At 34.0% G+C, this 19,552-nt stretch overlaps 1 protein-coding gene across 3 annotated transcripts in view; it reads right to left on the bottom strand.

Annotated features, from left to right (window-relative positions):
- Nucleotides 1–9,212: 9,212 nt before the first annotated feature.
- The window catches only part of LOC149772724 (3'-5' exoribonuclease HELZ2-like), a 65,189-nt gene continuing 54,849 nt past the window's right edge, over nt 9,213–19,552 (bottom strand). For all 3 annotated transcript variants that reach the window (XM_089947431.1, XM_089947432.1, XM_089947433.1), the window contains 5 exons: nt 18,969–19,222; nt 17,880–18,161; nt 17,089–17,245; nt 16,449–16,616; nt 9,213–14,589 (listed from right to left, as the gene is read on the bottom strand). In XM_089947431.1, the coding sequence (XP_089803557.1) occupies nt 14,444–14,589; nt 16,449–16,616; nt 17,089–17,245; nt 17,880–18,161; nt 18,969–19,222 (1,007 nt within the window). In that variant the 3' untranslated portion in view covers nt 9,213–14,443. The remainder of the gene's footprint in view (nt 14,590–16,448; nt 16,617–17,088; nt 17,246–17,879; nt 18,162–18,968; nt 19,223–19,552) is intronic.

Here is a 19,552-nt window from a genome sequence, read left to right as displayed (position 1 = left end):
TATTCCAAACTTTAAAACAGATTCTTGTTAATTGTCTTGAAACAAAATTTATCTATCTTTCCTTTCTACTTTTCCTTTCCTTTTATTTCCTATCTTTCTTGCCGACAGTACCTAACATCCTACTGATTAAGAAAAAATGCTTAACAACTAATGAAATTAGCCGTTTCCTGTCCACGAATTTCTTCCTTTAAAAACATGTAAAGATTGCCTACGAATCATTTGAGTGTAAAGATTGCCTACGAATCATTTGAGTGTGATATTTGAGTGTCCAGATATTTTGTATGACACATATTTATTTCCAAGTACCTAGCACTATTTTTATTTATTTAACATTATGTTACATAAGACCTAGAGGTATCAATGCTATTCATGCTTCTGTGAAGACTCTAATATGATGTGTTTCTTGCTCCAAAACGTGTTTACATCGTCAATGTATCCTTCGCTGAAATACTTGAACCCGTGTTTTATGTTATTCAAAGATAATCGATATCGCTCAAAAATTCGGAGGAAGATCGGCTAATGGTGTTTATGGTATAACGGTAGTAACAACTGTAGAACGTCAGGTGGGCGGAGATTGTATTCAGAAATAAACAAAAAACTAGTTGTGATTTGTGGATTATGTAAGAATTGTAGTTTATGTCAGGCTTCAAAACAAGTCGAGCCTTTTGGCAACATATGGGATTGTGATAATTCATTATTTAGATCATATTCTTTTTTTTTCTTTTTTTTATTATTATAAATGTGATACATACCATGGAAATTGATCTCTTATAAATGGATAACTCTTACCATTGTTTAGTTCCAGCTGAGTTATCTCTCTTAAATGCTTTGGAGTACCTAGTTCTGTCCTTGTCAAACTGACAATCAAACATTGTTCTCTATGACAGCGTGTAATAGAGCAGCAGAGAGGGAGAACAGACCACTAGCTTTAAAGAAAACACAAAATTTCATACAAAAGAAGTGAAAAATATAAGCTTAATAACGTCAAACTCAAGCCTCTAACCATAATCGAGAGTTGTTTTTTTTGTCGTTCGTGTTTTTCTAAATTTTAATGCGTGTCTTTGTTTACCCGTCGGGCACTCATTTTTGGTCGCACCCTGCTGCTGTAATGTGTGAGTAATTAATTCATTATTATATCAAGAATGGAATAGCACAAAGCTAGATTAGCTCGAGAGCGGCGAGCAGCAAATAAGAACAATATTCCAGTCCGTGATTCTGTCAGACAAAAATTATAAGCGCGTCAGGAGTCTCAGGTGGAATTTGTAATAGGTGCAGAACAAATATTTAAACTAAATGTCGAACCAACAAAGAAAATTGTTAAATCAACTTAGGCGACTGGACAAGCTCTTGAAACATTACCTGTTGATATTTTTGGCCGTCTTCAAGCAGCCCAACCACCACCCCACCAACCTCCTCAACCACAACCTGAAGTTCAGCAACAACCTCCTCAACCATAACCTGAACCTCCAAAAGCTAGAACCAGGATAACAACCAAGATAATAGATACATTTACGACCGAATGTATTGCCGCTATTCATGACCCAGACCAATTACTTAATATTACAGTGTTTGGATATCATAATAGAGATAAGTATGACAAACCCGAATATGTCTAACTCTAAAATCTGCCGATTGGATTAGGGATCTATATCGCATCGCTACTGATACTCCGCAAAGCAGATCTGAGAAAGATGTTAATAATTTTAATATTTTTAACCATACAGTAGATGAGTCTATTAAACAAGCAAAACAGGAAAGGAGACAAAGAGAAGAAATGAAGCAGCAGCTTGAATAAGCAAAAGCAGAAAGGAAATCAGCCTCAAGAACATGGAAGAAAAAGCAGATAAAACAACAAGCGAGGAGGAACGAGAACCTACAGCAGAAGAAATAACTGATGAAACTTATTATAAATATTTTGGTCCAAAAACTGGAAGTGTTTTTACTATTCCATGTCCAATTAATGTCCTTGCCGATGTTGAACGACTAGAAATTCTGGTTGGCAGAAAACGAGCCGGTAATAATTCCCCATAAATCATTAATGAAGCAGCTGATATTTGTCAACGATTATTTACAGGCGGTATCATGGCCATTAGTGTCTATCGTCTCTCCTCGATGAAATCGTCAATGATTATCACAGTGATTGAGGGTATGTAATTAGATCAGTGACAATAAAATAATATGATTATACATAATGCTCAACGTGGACCTGTAATAGTCAGGGTGATACATTTGCGATTACCAACGTACAAAGCGATCTACGGAGATGGACTCAGTGATGTTGTTCAGGTTTTATTTAGAAGAATAGCACCAAAAGCAATACCGAGTGCAAACCAACTGGGAATAAAAGTTATTGACGTTGTTCGTGATAAAAGTAGTGGTGCTGTTGGTGATGTTGCTAGTAAAGCAGAATACGAAGAAAACCTCAGCCAGTAAAATTACCCAGCACTGAAGGTATGGCTGCAAATGTTAGTAAAATAATAAATCAAGCTGTAAATAAAAAATTAGCTGAGTTGGCTGGTGTACCCATGTCAGAAAAAGAAAAAAAAAATATAACGGCAAGTTTAATAGCAGGAGGTGGTCTTCGTGTTAGACGATAACAATTATAACAAAAATGTTTAAACATGTATCCAATCCAGCGTTTGACATGGACGCACAAGTTCTCAAAAATGAATCTGAGCATGATTATCAGTATTATTCTTATCACGCACGTGTACCTAATGCACGTGGACGAATCGAATTACATGTTCAAGATAAATGTAGATATTTTTTTACCTGTTGAAGCATTTATTGAAGTAGAAAGTAGACTTTTGAAAGCAGATGATACAGCATACGGACTTTTAGATCAACCTGGTTTTGTTAACAATGGTTTTATAGCATTATTTAACAGTGCCATATACATGATTGACGGAAACAATATTGAATTATGCCTTGAAAATGTCGACGTTGCCACAACGATACTGGGTCTGGTAAGATACAGCGATAATTACTCGAAGTCAGCTGGTCCGTCAGTGGTGTTTGCAAAAGATATCACTGATCACCCCGAGAACAGCGACGTGAGACTAAATGCAGCTGGGGACCCAGTTGCATCGATGAATAACACTTTAAACTTATGATTCGCAGCACGCAGACAAATGTTAAATGGAGAAGAAAATTTGTCATGTGTGATTCCACTATCACATATATTTGGATTCTGTAGAAATGTCAGAAAACTTATATTTGGATCTAAACCCACCGTGGTAGTTGTAAGAAAAGCCACAGACAATGATGCAATCTGGCGACCCAACGCAGTTAATGCAGGTAAAGTAATACTAATAAAACTTTCGATCTGGATGCCAGTAATGACTCCATCGATCGACGAAGAACAACGGTTACTTTCTTTAATGAGCCAGGGTGGTAAATCAACACTATCATGGTTGACAATGAATACATATATCATTCAAAGTAATGATGCTGGGTTATTCACATGGCATCTAGCATTACCGCAGGGAGTGCCAGCACCACGACATATATTCATTGCGTTTCAGGAAAATGCCAGGGTAGATTCGCAGGAAAAAATCCAATGGTATTTGACACGCTTCGGGTTAGTGAGGTTTCTTTGCGGATAAATGGACATCAAGAACCTTCTGAAGTTTTGCTAAATTTTGATCAAAATCATGTTGCACGTGGTTATCATCGGTTGATGGCATTTACTGGGCTCGATCAGAATGTTGGTTCTGGTTTGCAGATATCTCAGCGGGATTTCATAACATTATATCGAATCTATTACTTTTCATTGGGTCATTTCGATTTGTTCAGACAATCAGTCGTTCAGATACACTTCCGATCTCATGTAGCTTGACTGCCCGCTGGTGGATATAGAGCAATCGCTGTTATACTCACAGATAAAGCAGTGTTGCTTGAAGGTGTTGGTGGACGAATGAGGAATATTGATACCCTAGTAGAAAATAATATAATTAAATCGCTCGTGATATTATAAATGTCATATCATCATCTTAGTGTCAGTCTGACTCCTGGTTAGATTTTAAAAAACTTCAATCAAAGTCAACAAAGAACTGGAATAAAAATATCACTAAAAAAAGATCAGATCACAGGTGGTCAAAATAAACTATCATTGTCAGAACATCAACTCAATGACGCCAAACAATCAAAAACAGGCGTTAAACTTAAATCTTTCTGCGAGCACCATTAAAGATTCAATCAAGACTGGCAGTATATTGCCACTTCTTGCATCTATACCAGCGTTAATAGCCGCTGCAGCCCCAACTGTTGCAAAAGCAGCTGTACTTGGCGCTTTCTGAACTGCTGTTGGAATGTCATTAAAGGACTCAACAGGAAAAGGAATAAAGACTTCTAAAACAAAGGAAAAGGGTCTAAGATTACCAGGAACCCCTCACTTGTACGGAAAAGGTCTGAGACTTCTAGGAACAGTTCACCGATTCGTCCTATTTCAAATTTTGATTTAATCCATACTTCTAAAAATTAAATATAAAAAATGTCAGAGGTATTTTTATGCGTGATCAATCACCAAAACAACCAAACAATATTGAAACAGGCATTATTAATCTCGATAAAAGTTCCGGTCCAGGTGCTCATTGGGTGGCATACACAAGTGATCCACGTGGAATTGTTTATTTTTAATCGTATGGGTTGGTTCCACCAAAATAATTTTTAAATTACGTAAACACAATAAAAACTCCAGTCTGGTATTTAACATTGCCAACACAGACAATATCAGACCCGCCAAAATGCGGACGTGATGTAATTGCTATACTCGACGCTGTATCATCATCAACAATACCACCTCATAAAGTCGTGCATGAGTATACAAGCAGATGGTCCGTCGTTTGAAACAGATCTTAAAATATAATTGTAGATATTTATGGAAGGTCTTCTCTGAGCAAAACTCCATGCAAACCTCAAGGCGACTTATCTAAATAAGCAGCCCTTGATGAGGCCAAGGATGAACTCGCTAATCTTTTGAGTCTTGCAAATGTGGAGCAAAATGAAGTCGTTGTTTTTCAGAATAAACAAGGACCATTAAAGACGAGTAATATCCCGCTGACAGATATTATTCTGCGGGTTTCAGATGCAACATAAGATAACTTAGTGGTGTTTACTAAAAATGGTAAAATTAAAAAATCAGAGGAATCAGTTCTTTCTATCACGGGAGAAAATGCTGGACGCGTCAGAAGAATTGGGGATATTATATACGGCGATCTCAACATGAGTAAAAATGCAATTATTAATGTGAGAGAACCAAAATCAGATGATGATGTGGCAACAAAAAGATATGTAGACAGCAACAACAACATGAACAAAACTTATATTAATGATCGTTTATTAACTGCAGGTGATACAATGACTGGTTCTCTCCATATGACTGATAATGAAATTGCTGTCTTGGAGAACCAGAATCAAGCGATAACACTGCAACGAAGAAATATATCGATGATAGCAACATTCAGATGATGAACTCGTTAATGACAACCAATGATCGAATGACCACATTTAGATCTGAATATTATAATCATGGACAAAAGTTTTTAATTTTTCGTAGAAACATAAGTCATTGACGAATTTTTTGGAAGTCCAGCGGGTATTGATATTAAGCTCTCTGACCTAAAACTTTTTTTTACCGACAGTGTAGTATATAGGGTAGCATCTGGATCAACATTATGGTCACCGCTTAATAAATCCATCAAACATCGCGCTGTGGTTACCGGGTTAAACCGATTCTCAGTAGTTGATACTACGACATTCACGATATCCACAACAATACCACGGCTTATCCAATTAACGAGTTTGCTGTATATATGTTAGTTATGTTGGATCAAAACGACGAGGGAACATTCTTGGTGGAGCCCGAAGAAAATGGTAACCCTGTGTTTTAATGTTGGTTTCTTGAATTAGCTGCTAAACTACCACCTACTTAAATTATAATGAGGTCCCCAATCAACGTTCAACATTACAAATACAATCAAGCACGTGAATGGCAAACTAAACTGAATATATCGTTGACGAGTATACAGTAAAAGTAAAAATATATCGAAGACTTGTAGTTGTTGACATAATTGTGTATTCGGCGTCCTCTGTTATCGCTGGAACAGGCGTATTGCTATCATTATTAACAATGACATCATCAGCAATTATAACAATTTGTGTTTCAGCTGCAACACCAAATGCTGGCGTTTTTAATATCATAGCAAAAAATATCTACGTGTGCAAATACAAACTACATGAGTATATAATAAAGTTGCATACAGCGGCGCTAGCATACTCCAAATTATCTTCGTTGATATCATCAGGCCTTAGTGATGGAATAATATCAGGTACTGAGTTCATGGAGATGATTAAGATTTACAAAGAAGTAATGACTGTGATAGAATACACGCCCATTTTAAATAATAATAATAATAATGGCAGTGCCGAACGAGTTACTACAGCAGATTGTCGTTATTACAACTCCGTTAAAGCTACAATTATATCAGCAAGCTCAGCCAATCCAGAATTTAGCATAAACTTTCCAACTGCAATTCCAGTGAAAGAAATAGTACTAGCACAATTACGAGTATATCATAGTTGGCCAAATATTAGATCAAATTGATTCGGTGGATTACCAGCAAATAATTCTTTGGTATTTTCGTATAAAAATAAAAATAAGCCCGATGGAACTCCCGATTGGCAAGTTTTTATAATTCCCATGGACAATTCTCAAATTGAACAAATCAACGATGAATTTCAGTGCAGAATTAAATCTTTTATACGAAAAGAATCTAAGATACCTATCACTGTTAACGAACCAACATTATCAGCTGCAATATAAATAAATTCTCTAGATTATGATGTAGGTATATACCAATCATCAATCCAAAGCACGTTAGAATGGCCTGGGATACCATCTGTTTATCAAGGACCACCAGAACCAAAATGAGATGATTTCCTCCAGGATAAGAAAATATTTATAAAACTTCCAGAATATCGACAAAAAGACCGCGAATTCCGTCGAAATCTACTTTCTTTGCATCTGATGGTACAAAGCTACCAGCAATAGGACTTGGGTTTTAAATATGTATATATAATAAGTATCTCAATAAAGACGAATTCTACAAAGAGTATGTTAATGAATTTTCCGACGATATCAAGTCAGAATAAAAACGTGTGTCCGATCAACTGCAAAATTTGTTTTTTAAGCGTCACACAATATTATAGCGACGATACAAAACAGCAGATTATCGCAACGATACAACGTTTAAATCAGGTTATATCCGAACTTGAGTTTGTCAATAAACTTATCATTGAAAATGTAATTAACCATGCTGATGAAGTAGTTAATGTCTCAAAAATGAAACCATCATTCCTGGACGCATGTATAATTACTAAAGAACAATTACCACCATGTGTAATACCATAATTTAATGCTGAGGAGCTAACAAATATCAATCAACAATCTTATAAATGAAAATTTTCCAAAAATTATCGAGTCGTGGAAAAAAATAGCCCCGCCATCAAATATTCTCAAACATAACAATGATCCATATGGCGGCGGCAGACATTTTTCTCCAGGAATTGTAAATATAACATCAATGATCGCAGTCAATCTTGTATGTGATGCAATTAATGGCAGTTACCAAGCAGATCTTGAAAAATCCAATCAGGATCAGCAACGATATAATTTATATCCATTTACACCTCAAGTACCTCCTGGATATTTGTTTGTACAAGAACCCATTAATCCGGTCTATTTGCGATGTCATAATCTGCTTTTATCATGGATACATTTCAAACTTACTGACCAATCCAGATAGTTACTTGATTTGCGGAATGAAATTCTGAATTTGAATTTGTATGCAAGATCATAGATCTTCATGTTCGTGATTGGTTTTTAATCTGATTCTGAATCAAAGGAAATAAAATATAACAATTTTTAAAAAAATACTGATTCTTGCTCAGATTTCAGGTAAATGGTACTTGAAATCATGAAAACCAGTCAGATTTTATAATTTGATGGGATATATGGTACTCGTAATTGTGAAAATCAGTCAGATTTTATAATTTGATGGGGTATATGGTACTGAAAATTGTGAAAATCAGTCAGATTTTATAGTTTGATGGGATATATGGTACTCAGAATTATTAAAATCCTACCATAAACAGAAAACATAATAAATATTGTTATCAGAATAAATATTATTATCAGAATAAATGTTATAATCCAAATAAATGTTATAATCTGAATAAATATTATTATCAGAATTAAAAAAATCTTATTCTTCACTGATTATTGAATTTTTTAGGGTATATGGTACCCGAGATTGTGAAAACCAGTTAGATTTTATAATTTAATCGGGTGAATGATACTAAAAATAATAAAAATCCTACTAAAAACAGAAATTACATAATAAATATTATTATCAGAATACATATTATTATCAGAATAAATATTATTATCAAAGTAAATATTATATTCTTGTTCTTCAGTCATTTTCAATTTTGATAGGGTGAATGGTACTAAAAATCATGAAAATCGGTCAGATTTTATAATTGGATAGGGTGAATGGTACTTTAATCCATGAAAATCTGTCAGATTTTATAACTGGATAGGGTGAATGGTACTTTAATCCATGAATATCAGTCAGATTTAATAGGGTGAATGGTACTTTAATCCATGAAAATCTGTCAGATTTTATAATTGGATAGGGTGAATGGTACTTTAATCCATGAAAATCTGTCAGATTTTATAATTGGATAGGGTGAATGGTACTTTAATCCATGAAAATTTGTCAGATTTTATAACTGGATAGGGTGAATGGTACTTTAATCCATGAATATCAGTCAGATTTTATAGGGTGAATGGTACTTTAATCCATGAATATCAGTCAGATTTAATAGGGTGAATGGTACTTTAATCCAATGAATATCAGTCAGATTTTATAGGGTGAATGGTACTTTAATCCATGAAAACCAGGCAGATTTTATAATTGGATAGGGTGAATGGTACTCGTAATTGTTAAAATCCTACTATAAACAGACAATTACATAATAAATATTATTATAAGAATAAATATTATTATTATTATTATTATTATTATTATTATTATTATTGAATGATCCTTGCAAATCTGTTAAATTGCTGATTCTTGAAGGGTCAAACCTCACACACTTTTCCAATTGATTTTAATGATCTTTTTTATAAATTCTCAAGAAACACAGTCTGAAGTAATGTTTTTCTTTAATATCTGATTCTGATTAAATTTCTACAAAAAAAATGAACAAAATGAATAAAATTATCAATAAATCCTAAAAGCACTAAAAGAATCAGTAACAAATCGACTAAAATCAATGCAAAAACTAGAAATATTGACTAAATTTTATCAGAATCTCAGAAAATCAGCATCATTAATAAATATTATTATCAGAAAAAAATATTATTTTCGGAATAAGATTTTATGTAGCTGTGAAGGAAGGTCGCTCTGTAATTCCTTTGTTTTTACATCACTGTCATGCTTGATATATCCGATGTACCATAATTTATCTAAACTGTCTGAATATATAGGTCATTTAATGATTGGTACAGTCACATAGACAATTAATTATCAACAATAACTCACAAACGACCAAGTCATTTAATTCAAATACACTTAAATCATCCCATACGTTCATTTGAAAGTTTATCTTATGACATTACATCAGTTAAAGACATTAATGTATAATAAGTATATAATACGTATTCTTTCCATTAATCAAGCATTAATATTGGATGAATATTCATATTGTATAATCTAATATTCATGTGTTAAAGAAGAAGAAAAAAATGACCATTTTGCTTACACTTTAATTTACTTTTATAACAGATTTTATCTTGACGAGAACCCTGAATGTTCTAAAATGGAAAATTAAATCAAATCGTATTATTTCCAGAAAATGCTAATTGTGACCTGGGTCAAGTAGAGTGCTTTATAATCTTGTTTACAAGAGAAATTAGTCATTGCTGCCTTAACATCTTTAGTTGGGTGGATGGGGTGATATGTAACCAGATGACAAATTACCTAATATAACCTAATATATATATATAGAGAGAGAGAGAGAGAGAGAGAGATTAACCCTCCGCCAAGTTGCTGCTCTTCTTATGCTGTATATTGAAAAATAAAATGTATTATTTATACTAAGAAGTATTTACTGAAATAAATACAATTAGTGGTGTTCTACATGTTATATTGTTTCTGTCAATGTATGAATTACTCTGTCTCAACAACGAATCGAGAGGACATGCTAAAATATGACCCAAATTACAGACTGATTAAAAGAAGAAATGCAAATGATGAAACTCACATAACTGGTTTATTTTATGTTTTTGCAAGCATAGTAATAAAATATAAAAGATAGATGTTCATCGTTATGAATCATTACTTTTATAAGCTACATCATGAACTTGACATGCATGATCAATACCATTTATTGGATAGCCAGGTCTCGGTTGATCTCACTTGTCAAGTCAGATATCAAGTCGGGTTCCAGGACCACAATAATTATGTCCTGGAAGATGTTTTTCTCCTGGGTATTTAGCCCATGGAGTTCCTGGTAATTTTCCTAATGAAGCAGCTATATCACCACCAGACATTTTGTGTCCTGACTGTGTCATGATGATAAATATATAATTTTTTGTACCACATTTTTCACATTTACCTATAAGTATTTATTTTTTGTTGTTATTGTTGATAATCCACTTGTGCGGGTGGATGCTCTGCATCGAAGACAGTATAAATTCATATCATTTATTATATTTGTACAACATGGATGTAATTGATTTCTCAGCAACACGAGAGCAAGAACCAGTAAAACATATTTCAGCATTACCGAATTCCATCAAAATGATAATAATAGGTCCATCCAGATTGGGTAAAATACAATTACTGCTTAATTTGATAATAAGATGGCTCAAATGGGATACATTATATTTAGTGGCACCATCTGTCGATGATCAGTTGTTGTTGTTGTTGTGGGGTTTAACGCCATTTTTCAGCATGATAGGCTATACATGGCGGCCAGTATTAATGGTGGAGGAAGAACCCGGAAAACCCCGGAAAGAACCACTGACCCACGAGAAGCTACTGGCAAGCTTTCTCACATGCCCACATTGGCTGAATCTTTGACTCGAACCGCCGCAGACAGAGGTGAGATGGCAGTGATCCGTAACGAAGAGCGCTTTAGACCACTCGGCCACTCTGGGCCCCGTCGATGATCAGAGATGCTACGATGTGCTTAAAGATTTTAATGAAAATGCAAACTCGTTGGATGAGGATGGTAATGATATTATTGATTTTATCAACAATATTGATGAAGCCCCATCTGTAGATGACCTCGATGGATTTATTAATAATCTCGTGGTATATGATGATGTAATACTGGACAAACAATCAAATCCAGCTTGGATATTTTCTCGAGGCAGACACAACAACACCAGTGTTATATATGTTACTCAGAGATGTACATAAACACCTAATGTGATCAGAGATAACTGCAATATTTAAGTTGTGTTTAATGGAGTCGATACACATACTCTGCGAAATATTCATCAGACTTGGTGTAGTGGGGACATGGACATATGAATAAGTTCAAAAATTTCTTTTCACAAGCACAATCTACCCAACATGGATTTATCATGATAAATTTACATGATCCTCAATCACAATATCGTATAGGTCTTGATAAAATTTTTGGTTGCGAGAGTGATATAATAATGATTTAATTACTCACACATTACAGCAGCAGAGAGGATGTGACCAAAAATGTGTGTCCGACGGGTAAACAAAAAGAGGCATTAAAATTTAGAAAAACGCGAATGACAAGAATGAAGTAACAAAAAAAACTAACCCAGTTAGAGAAACTATCAGTTTTAGTTAGAGACTTTGATTTTGTGTTTATTACGCTTATATTTTCCTTTTTTTTGTATGAAGTTTTATTTTCATAAATGGACTTTAAATTAAAGCAAGTCTCTGCTGCAAATAGTCATACTGAGGTAGGATAGAAAGTATATTTATTTCACCAAACATTAGCACTGTGGTCTATGGAAAAACAATTGGTACCATGATACCTTATGTTCTAGCGATGAAGACACCATATTTTACACTTGTTTGTCCAGTGATTTCACTAGGGTTGGTGTCACACAGTGCCGTAACTCATGGTGTCACCCCCATGGACCTCCTTCCATAACAGACCATACAAAATTTTTATAGACAGTCATTTTGGTGTCACCCCCTCTGATGGTGTCACCTGGTGCGGTCCACACCTCCCTAGTGCAGTCTGCACTCCTCTAGTGATGCCCACTGTGTATGTCTAAGTTAGCAACAGACAGGGTTATCTTCCATACGGGAGAGAGCTATTATACGCTAAGTGGAGAGATCAATTACGGGACAGCACCTCTTATTTCTAAACTGAATATCTGAACGTCATTTAAACCTAACATCTTGATTATTTCAAGGAAAAGTTTATGTCAGTTTGCTTTTTTTAACAAATCATTTCCTTCTTTCCAAACTTTATTTAGATTAGAAGAATTTGGCGGCAAATTGGGGTTTTAATATATGAGTTAAGTGTGCATGTATGATGTAAAATATAAGCCCTAAAATCACTTTTTTTTTATATATATATATATGTGTGTGTGTGTGTGTGTGTGTGTGTGTAAAATGTCTAGTATATTAAAAAATGCAACGACATTAGAATTTGTATCAATTTTGGATATTTTTGGTATTTGCAGTTCTCACCTGATTGATGAGAATACATATCTTTAATGGCTTTTGCTATAAAAAATTTCATATCATAAATAAAAGTTTGATATTATTGTTGCACATACTTGAAAATTCCAATAATAATGCAGATCATGAACAGTCTTGCAAACCTTTATTATGTACATAAATCATTTAAGAACACATCCATCTAACAACACAGACTATATATCCAAACTGATTCAATAAAGGATGTTTCAGCATCAATATTTAGAATTACTGAGACTTGCACTACATTATAAAACTGCACACACAGAAACAATGATCTAATATATAAACATCTCACAGACATTTTCTAAATATGCAGTGGGATTTCTCATATATCTTGCGAGATTAATCCAATAATCTCAGCTTCAGATATGTTATAAACAATTATATATATACTTCGAAAGGTTGAAGGTATGTGGAACCAGCATTCTGATGCTAGTCTCAAGTTTTCCATTGTCACAGACTGCAGAATGTTTTACACTGTGTCTGTGCTAGAACTTAAATTGACATACAGGATTCACAGTATTCGAGTGATTGAAGTGTGAATTATCAAAGTGTATGTATGTATGTATGTATGTATGTATGTATGTATGTATGTATGTATGTAAGCATGTCTGTAAAAAATCTCAAGACTTGTACTTAAAAATCGAACTAAATTCTAGAAGAACACCTTTAACAATCTTCAGATTTTTACTTTAACATGGAACTAGCTTGTCTAAGCAAATGTTTAATCAATAGATTAACCAAAATCAAATCTTATTTTAGTACACTGGAGATGTGTTTATATATGTATTGTAATGTTGAACATTCTAAGAAATTGCATTGGTCCACTTGAGAATGAAATCATTAGTCTTAAGTTTATATCATAATCATTTTCATATAGAAAATATTACAGAAAATATAGGTTACATAGAATAATTATGGAAAGACACAAAAGCACACATACAAACGCACGCTAGCATATTGCCAAGTTTTGGCTACATCATTTGCTATTTTCAAAATCATGTTTGTCTCGTAACCATTTCTGCAACTTTCAAATACACATTGAAAACCTATAAATATATACATTTCTAAAATCTTGTTTTAGACAAGCACTTTTAATGAACATGACTTTCCGAGCAATTCAAGACTATAAAACACATGCAAAATAGTATGATAATAAAGTCAGAAAATTTGTACAATCCCATGGAACTATCATATAAATATATATAAACCTTTATCAAAAAAAAGCCATGTCATGATTTCTAGCCAGGATACTTATGCAAATACACATGGCATAACACTGACCCCTCATACATGCATAAATAAATAGTACAGATACTTTGACAGTTTTACTGTACTGAATATTTATGTGCATCAGAAAGCATTTACATCAGCTTAACAGAAGACAAACATAAATCTTCATAAACGGGTTTCACCACTGACAGATAATGTGCATGGTACTGGATATGTAGAACAATGGCTTGCAATTTGCATTTATAGAATGTAGAACCTTTACTTCCTATTTACATTTATAAGAATCAAGAAATATTACTTGCTTTGTGCAATTATATTTATGACAACATTTTTATATTAATATGGGATTGATGTTTATTAATTTGTGCTGCCAGCAGCACAAATCATGAGATGATTTTCACTGGACATAGCCACAAGAGTAAAACCCTGTAATTCAACCTTTATCGCCATTCAATGTCCGTCCTACGTCTATTTCTTCTAGCAATTTTGGGTGGAAATTCCTCTGCAGTCTTTACACATCCTCTCTGGTCATACAAATTAATAAGTCGTTTCCATACTTTATCACACTGAAGCAGATTCCGGTTGCCTGCAGAAAATGTTGTACATATCATATCAGTAGAGCAAAGTATCGACAATACCATCTCAGAGTGCCTTTTTTGTCTTGAGGAAATCAAGGAAAGTTTTATTAGTGGATACATATTATCTAGCTATAAAATAAATAGCCATGCATGAGTTCCAAATACCACATATCACAGGCACTTCTGATGAAATGCACATTTTGTTTACAAAGTATTATGGAGAATATGAAATTCATGAAATACATTTCAATCACATATCTGGATGCAGGAAATTTCCAACCATTTATCTTTAGGCAAACGTTTCATAAAAAACAAAAGATATCTAGAATTAACAAACGTCTGGCAATGTGTATAACTTCTAATGATGGTGGCATAGAAGGGAAGAGAACTTTTCAAAGTTTTGTCATCCAGATACAGCCTCCTTCTTTGGCCTATCTTGTATCAAGTGTTCAGTCTCTCCCTCGCTTAAAAGTGGCATATACAGAAAAAATAATATTGATAAATATATTTTTCATGGATACATGTCAACCAATGCCACCTTAGGGGCCATCCATTTAATATGTACGCAAAAATCTGGCAACGCTTGACCCCCTCCCCCCTCCCTGTACACATCCATACTTTTTTAACCCACCCCCACCTGTGTATGTACACTTGACGCAATCCCCCTGAATTCTATATTTAATCCATGCAGAAATGATCAAGGATTAATAATATTGACATGTTTAATAAAACAGATAGTCCACCAATAATGAATGTCTGGCTGCATCAAAGAAATAAGCTGCATAACTTTAAAAAGTTTGTCTAGTGTCCGCTAAAATTCAAATGCCGACTGAACCCAGTTGAACAGGTTACGTATTAGACAAATTATTATCGAAGTAACCCCCCCATTTCATATGCGTACGTACATTATCAGTAGACACCCCCTCCAATATGCAAGCATATGCATGTGGGTTAACCACCCTCTCCCTCTATGCGTACGTACTAAATGGATGGCCCCTTATGTGAAACTTGGATCGAGGCCCTTTTCATTTAGCAACTGTTCTCAAGGTATATGTACATGCTTTTAAAGTATATGTACATGCTTTTTGTATACAAAGAAAATCTTGTCACTGTGCAATCTCCTCATAGCAAAAAAGTTTAGAACATAAAATAAATTTGTGTTATTGTTGAAACATCATCAATCCATATTTTTATATATACAGAAAACATTAAACATTGAAAATAATCAAGACATTGAAAACAATTCTTAATAGCCCTTGGGATGTATCAATACCAGAGAGTAATGATGGTCATTGTTGATGCATCAACTTTTATTTCAAGAAAGAAAAAAATCCAGAATTCCAATTGTATCACAAACAAATATGTTCAATTTGTATTATAAAATCCGAAAATTTCCCCCTAATGAAACAAACCTTATAATTGAAACTAATAATGCTCTTAGCTTGAGACATCATAAACGTGAACTTCCTGAAATGAGTTTCCACCATTTCATCATATTAATGTTCATGATGATGATCAACTTTGTACAAATATAGTGCAATAAAAGTTAACATTGCTGACAACATTTTCCTTTAAAAACCAGGCTGCATCCTTTCCTCCATATAAAACCATGAATTTTCTTAGCTGATCATATGGATCAGACAATTAGGTAAGGGGTGAGGCAATTAAAATGCATTCAAGATATCAAGCAGGTTTAAGAAGAACATATGGACAGCGCTAGATCCATGAAGTTATACTGCCACAATTGTTTTGTAAAATTTAACAATTTATAGCAGCGGGACATGATTGGTTTAATGAAGATGCAACATATGGCCCCAGTGAGAGGTGACCCACAATGTTGGTAATGTGACAAAGTGAGATAACTCACCCACAATGACAATCCCTTTTCTGGCTCTGGTGAGAGCAACATTGATCTGATGGTGGTCAGTGATAAATCCAAGGTTTTGTTTGCACCAGCCAAATGTTGGGTTATGTTCTATCATGAACTCGGGTAGAGACCTCACCGTGCTAAAGATGACGTAGTCCCATTCTCCACCTAAATTTTTAAATGAGAATAATTATAAGCAGTGTCTTTCTTAGGCAAAGTAGGCAGGAATTCTTGCATGCTACTAGGTACTCCCAGGTATAGGGTATGAACATATTAAAATATTGCATGAAAGCTATTATTTCATTAGACTTTTTCAATTAGAGTTCATACTATTGTAGGTTCCCTTTGTAGCTCAATCAATTTCACTATCAAGACAAACAATTATGATAACAATTACTTAAAGTTATTATCAACTATCTCGTACTTGTTTCAAAATTCATATATATTTGGCTTTAATTTTTGTTGGCATCCCTGTCAAATCTTTCCTTCATAAAAGCAATCATAACTACATTTCAGAACTCATCCACTTTCCTTTTGGACAAATTATCACTATGTGCATTTTAATCATCTTCGTGTAAAAGTTGAATATGTGTTTGAACATTTGCTTAACATTTGTTGTCTATAGTGTCTTGATATATACCTTGACTGGCAACGACGGTGTTCACGTTGAAATTTATGAACCCCTGTAATGAGAGTGCTGTACGAAGTTCATGGCATTGGGCATTGTACTGAGAGATGACATTGATCTTTGCACTGTCAACCATCTCAAAATTCACCATGTGGGAAAACACTTTCACCTTTATAGATAAAAAAGACTTTTTATAACAACAACAATAAATGGAGGAAATCAAACATTAAATCGAAAATAAAATTTCAAAATAGACCTTAAAATTTTCTTTTCAACTTTAACCTAAATCTTCAATATTATGTTCTCTAACAGTCAACTTATTAAGAAAGAAAGAATTTCCCTTTTAACGGAAGCACTCATTCGTTAAAAGTGTCATTACAGTGTTCTATCACTATTGATTTCTGTTTCTAATTTTTAAACATTTCATTTGAAGAGATATTCTTCTCAAACCCTGCATCGTATTAGCCGAACATTATAAGAATATGTGAAATGAAGTAAATACTGAGGGAGACAAAGTCCATTATGTAGGATACATTATATAAGTCCAAAGTGTCAAGTAATGTGCATAGTCATGCTGACAGACATAAGAAAACAATACTTGTCTTTGAAAGAAAAAAATCAATGTTTTGAGATAAAATATCCATTAAAACTAGTTATCGAGAAGACATTAACAGACAAATAAAAGCTATACTGAAAATATTAACAGTACATAAACTACCTTTCATAAAGACTAAAAGTATCAGCTTTATACCAAAGATTTTTAAAAAATGATTCAGAACAACTGGATGCCAGCCAGTACTTACCATTTGTTTCACTTCTTCTTTATTGCTTCTCGAATGTTCATTGCCTTCTTCTGTTGTAACAGTCAGTACTTCTTCCTGACCTTCAATATGGCAGAAGACGTGAGTAAAATTTTCATGAGTGTGCTTGTTTTGAGGCCACATTTTCAGTGGATTGGGAATCCAATGATCAGGCTGACCATTAAAACCTTCCTTCCATTTACCTTCTCTCCAAAGGTCAGATGGCCCTGTTGTTAACTTGTTTTCATAAAACTCCATGGAAGGAAAATCACAAAGCCTTGGGTGCTAGATAAACAAAATTTTATATATATATATATATATATATATATATATATGGGAGACAGGAACTGTTTCCAGCTAAAATTTTAAAGACTGGTAATTTAAACAATTCATTTAACATAATCTGCAAAACACGTAAGCTAAGTCTCTATAAACCTACTTTTACAGCAACATTATCCACCTGTCACAAGCTTTGGAAAGATCACAACTGCAACTGACAAATATATTTTTATGAAACAAGAAGTACAATAAATTACCATTCCTTGAAATAAAAATTGCTGTTTAACTTTGTTTATGTCTAACTACAAAATTTAATAGGATGACTATGTAAAGATATGGAATCTAGTAACTTAGTAAATTGGATTAGATTCATAATGATTCATCCCAGATATGAATAAAAACTACCAAGGAGTTTAGGAATTATAACCAGGTGAACCACTTTAACCAAATCCTTAAGGCCAATTTTCCTCACAAGGTAAATGCAATGTTCAAAGGGTGTTGTATAATGAACTTAGCTTCAACTCGACTATAAGGGCTTTAGGAAATATACCCAAAAGAAAAATGTTAACCAATAACTTCACAAACTATTCACACTGCCACCATCGGAAATGTGAAGCTATGTCTCAGTTCCCAACTGTGAGCAACAACAAAACATTTTTTCCAATACCCTACAGTATGTGTGTACTGTGCATGTCAAAATGCTCCAGAGTAATATACCAACTGCTGTTCATAAAATGTGTGTTCAAATTTCAAAGTATAAATTCAAATCAGCCCAAATATTTCAACTGAAATCCTAAGGTTAGGTGGACATACCATACGGTACTGAATTTCCAAAAGTGTGTACTGCACATTGTTGCTGTCACGGAATTTTGATAAGGCATAGCGCTCAAACAACGACTTCTCAAGTCCCAGTTCAGCTGCCTCCTTGCACAAAATAATTGGTTGCAGCTGCTTGTGGTCCCCTATGAGGACTACCTGCTCTGCTTTGGTGGCAATGATCGGAACCAAACACTGTGGCTCTGGGCACATTGCAGCCTCATCGATCATGATTTGGTAGATATCAGTACCTGGAAAATTACATAGTAGATACTTAAGCAGCATTTGCATAGTAATTATATTACGTACAAAGAAAACAAAAGGAGGACATACCTTGCAACCAGTTAATCAGTAAGATGGATCAAAAATTATTACAGTTTTGCACTCCTTCAAAAAATATATAGTCAATATTTCAACTTCAAAAAACTACAAAAAGGTCATATCTGGACACAAGTTTTCAACCAACAGCAACTTTTGGCCATAATTTGAGATATGTATATCCCTGGAAAAAAATCTTTTCTCTAAATCCAGTGCATGAAGCTCAAATTAATGAAAGAAAAACCATACTAAGAGAACATAAG

The sequence above is a fragment of the Sinohyriopsis cumingii genome, unplaced genomic scaffold (genome assembly GCF_028554795.1).
Source record: "Sinohyriopsis cumingii isolate HCF-2022 unplaced genomic scaffold, ASM2855479v2 utg001196l, whole genome shotgun sequence".
Classification (NCBI taxonomy): Eukaryota; Metazoa; Mollusca; class Bivalvia; order Unionida; family Unionidae; genus Sinohyriopsis; species Sinohyriopsis cumingii.
Note: the sequence above shows the minus strand (reverse complement) of the source record. Positions and strands in the feature narration are given on the sequence as shown.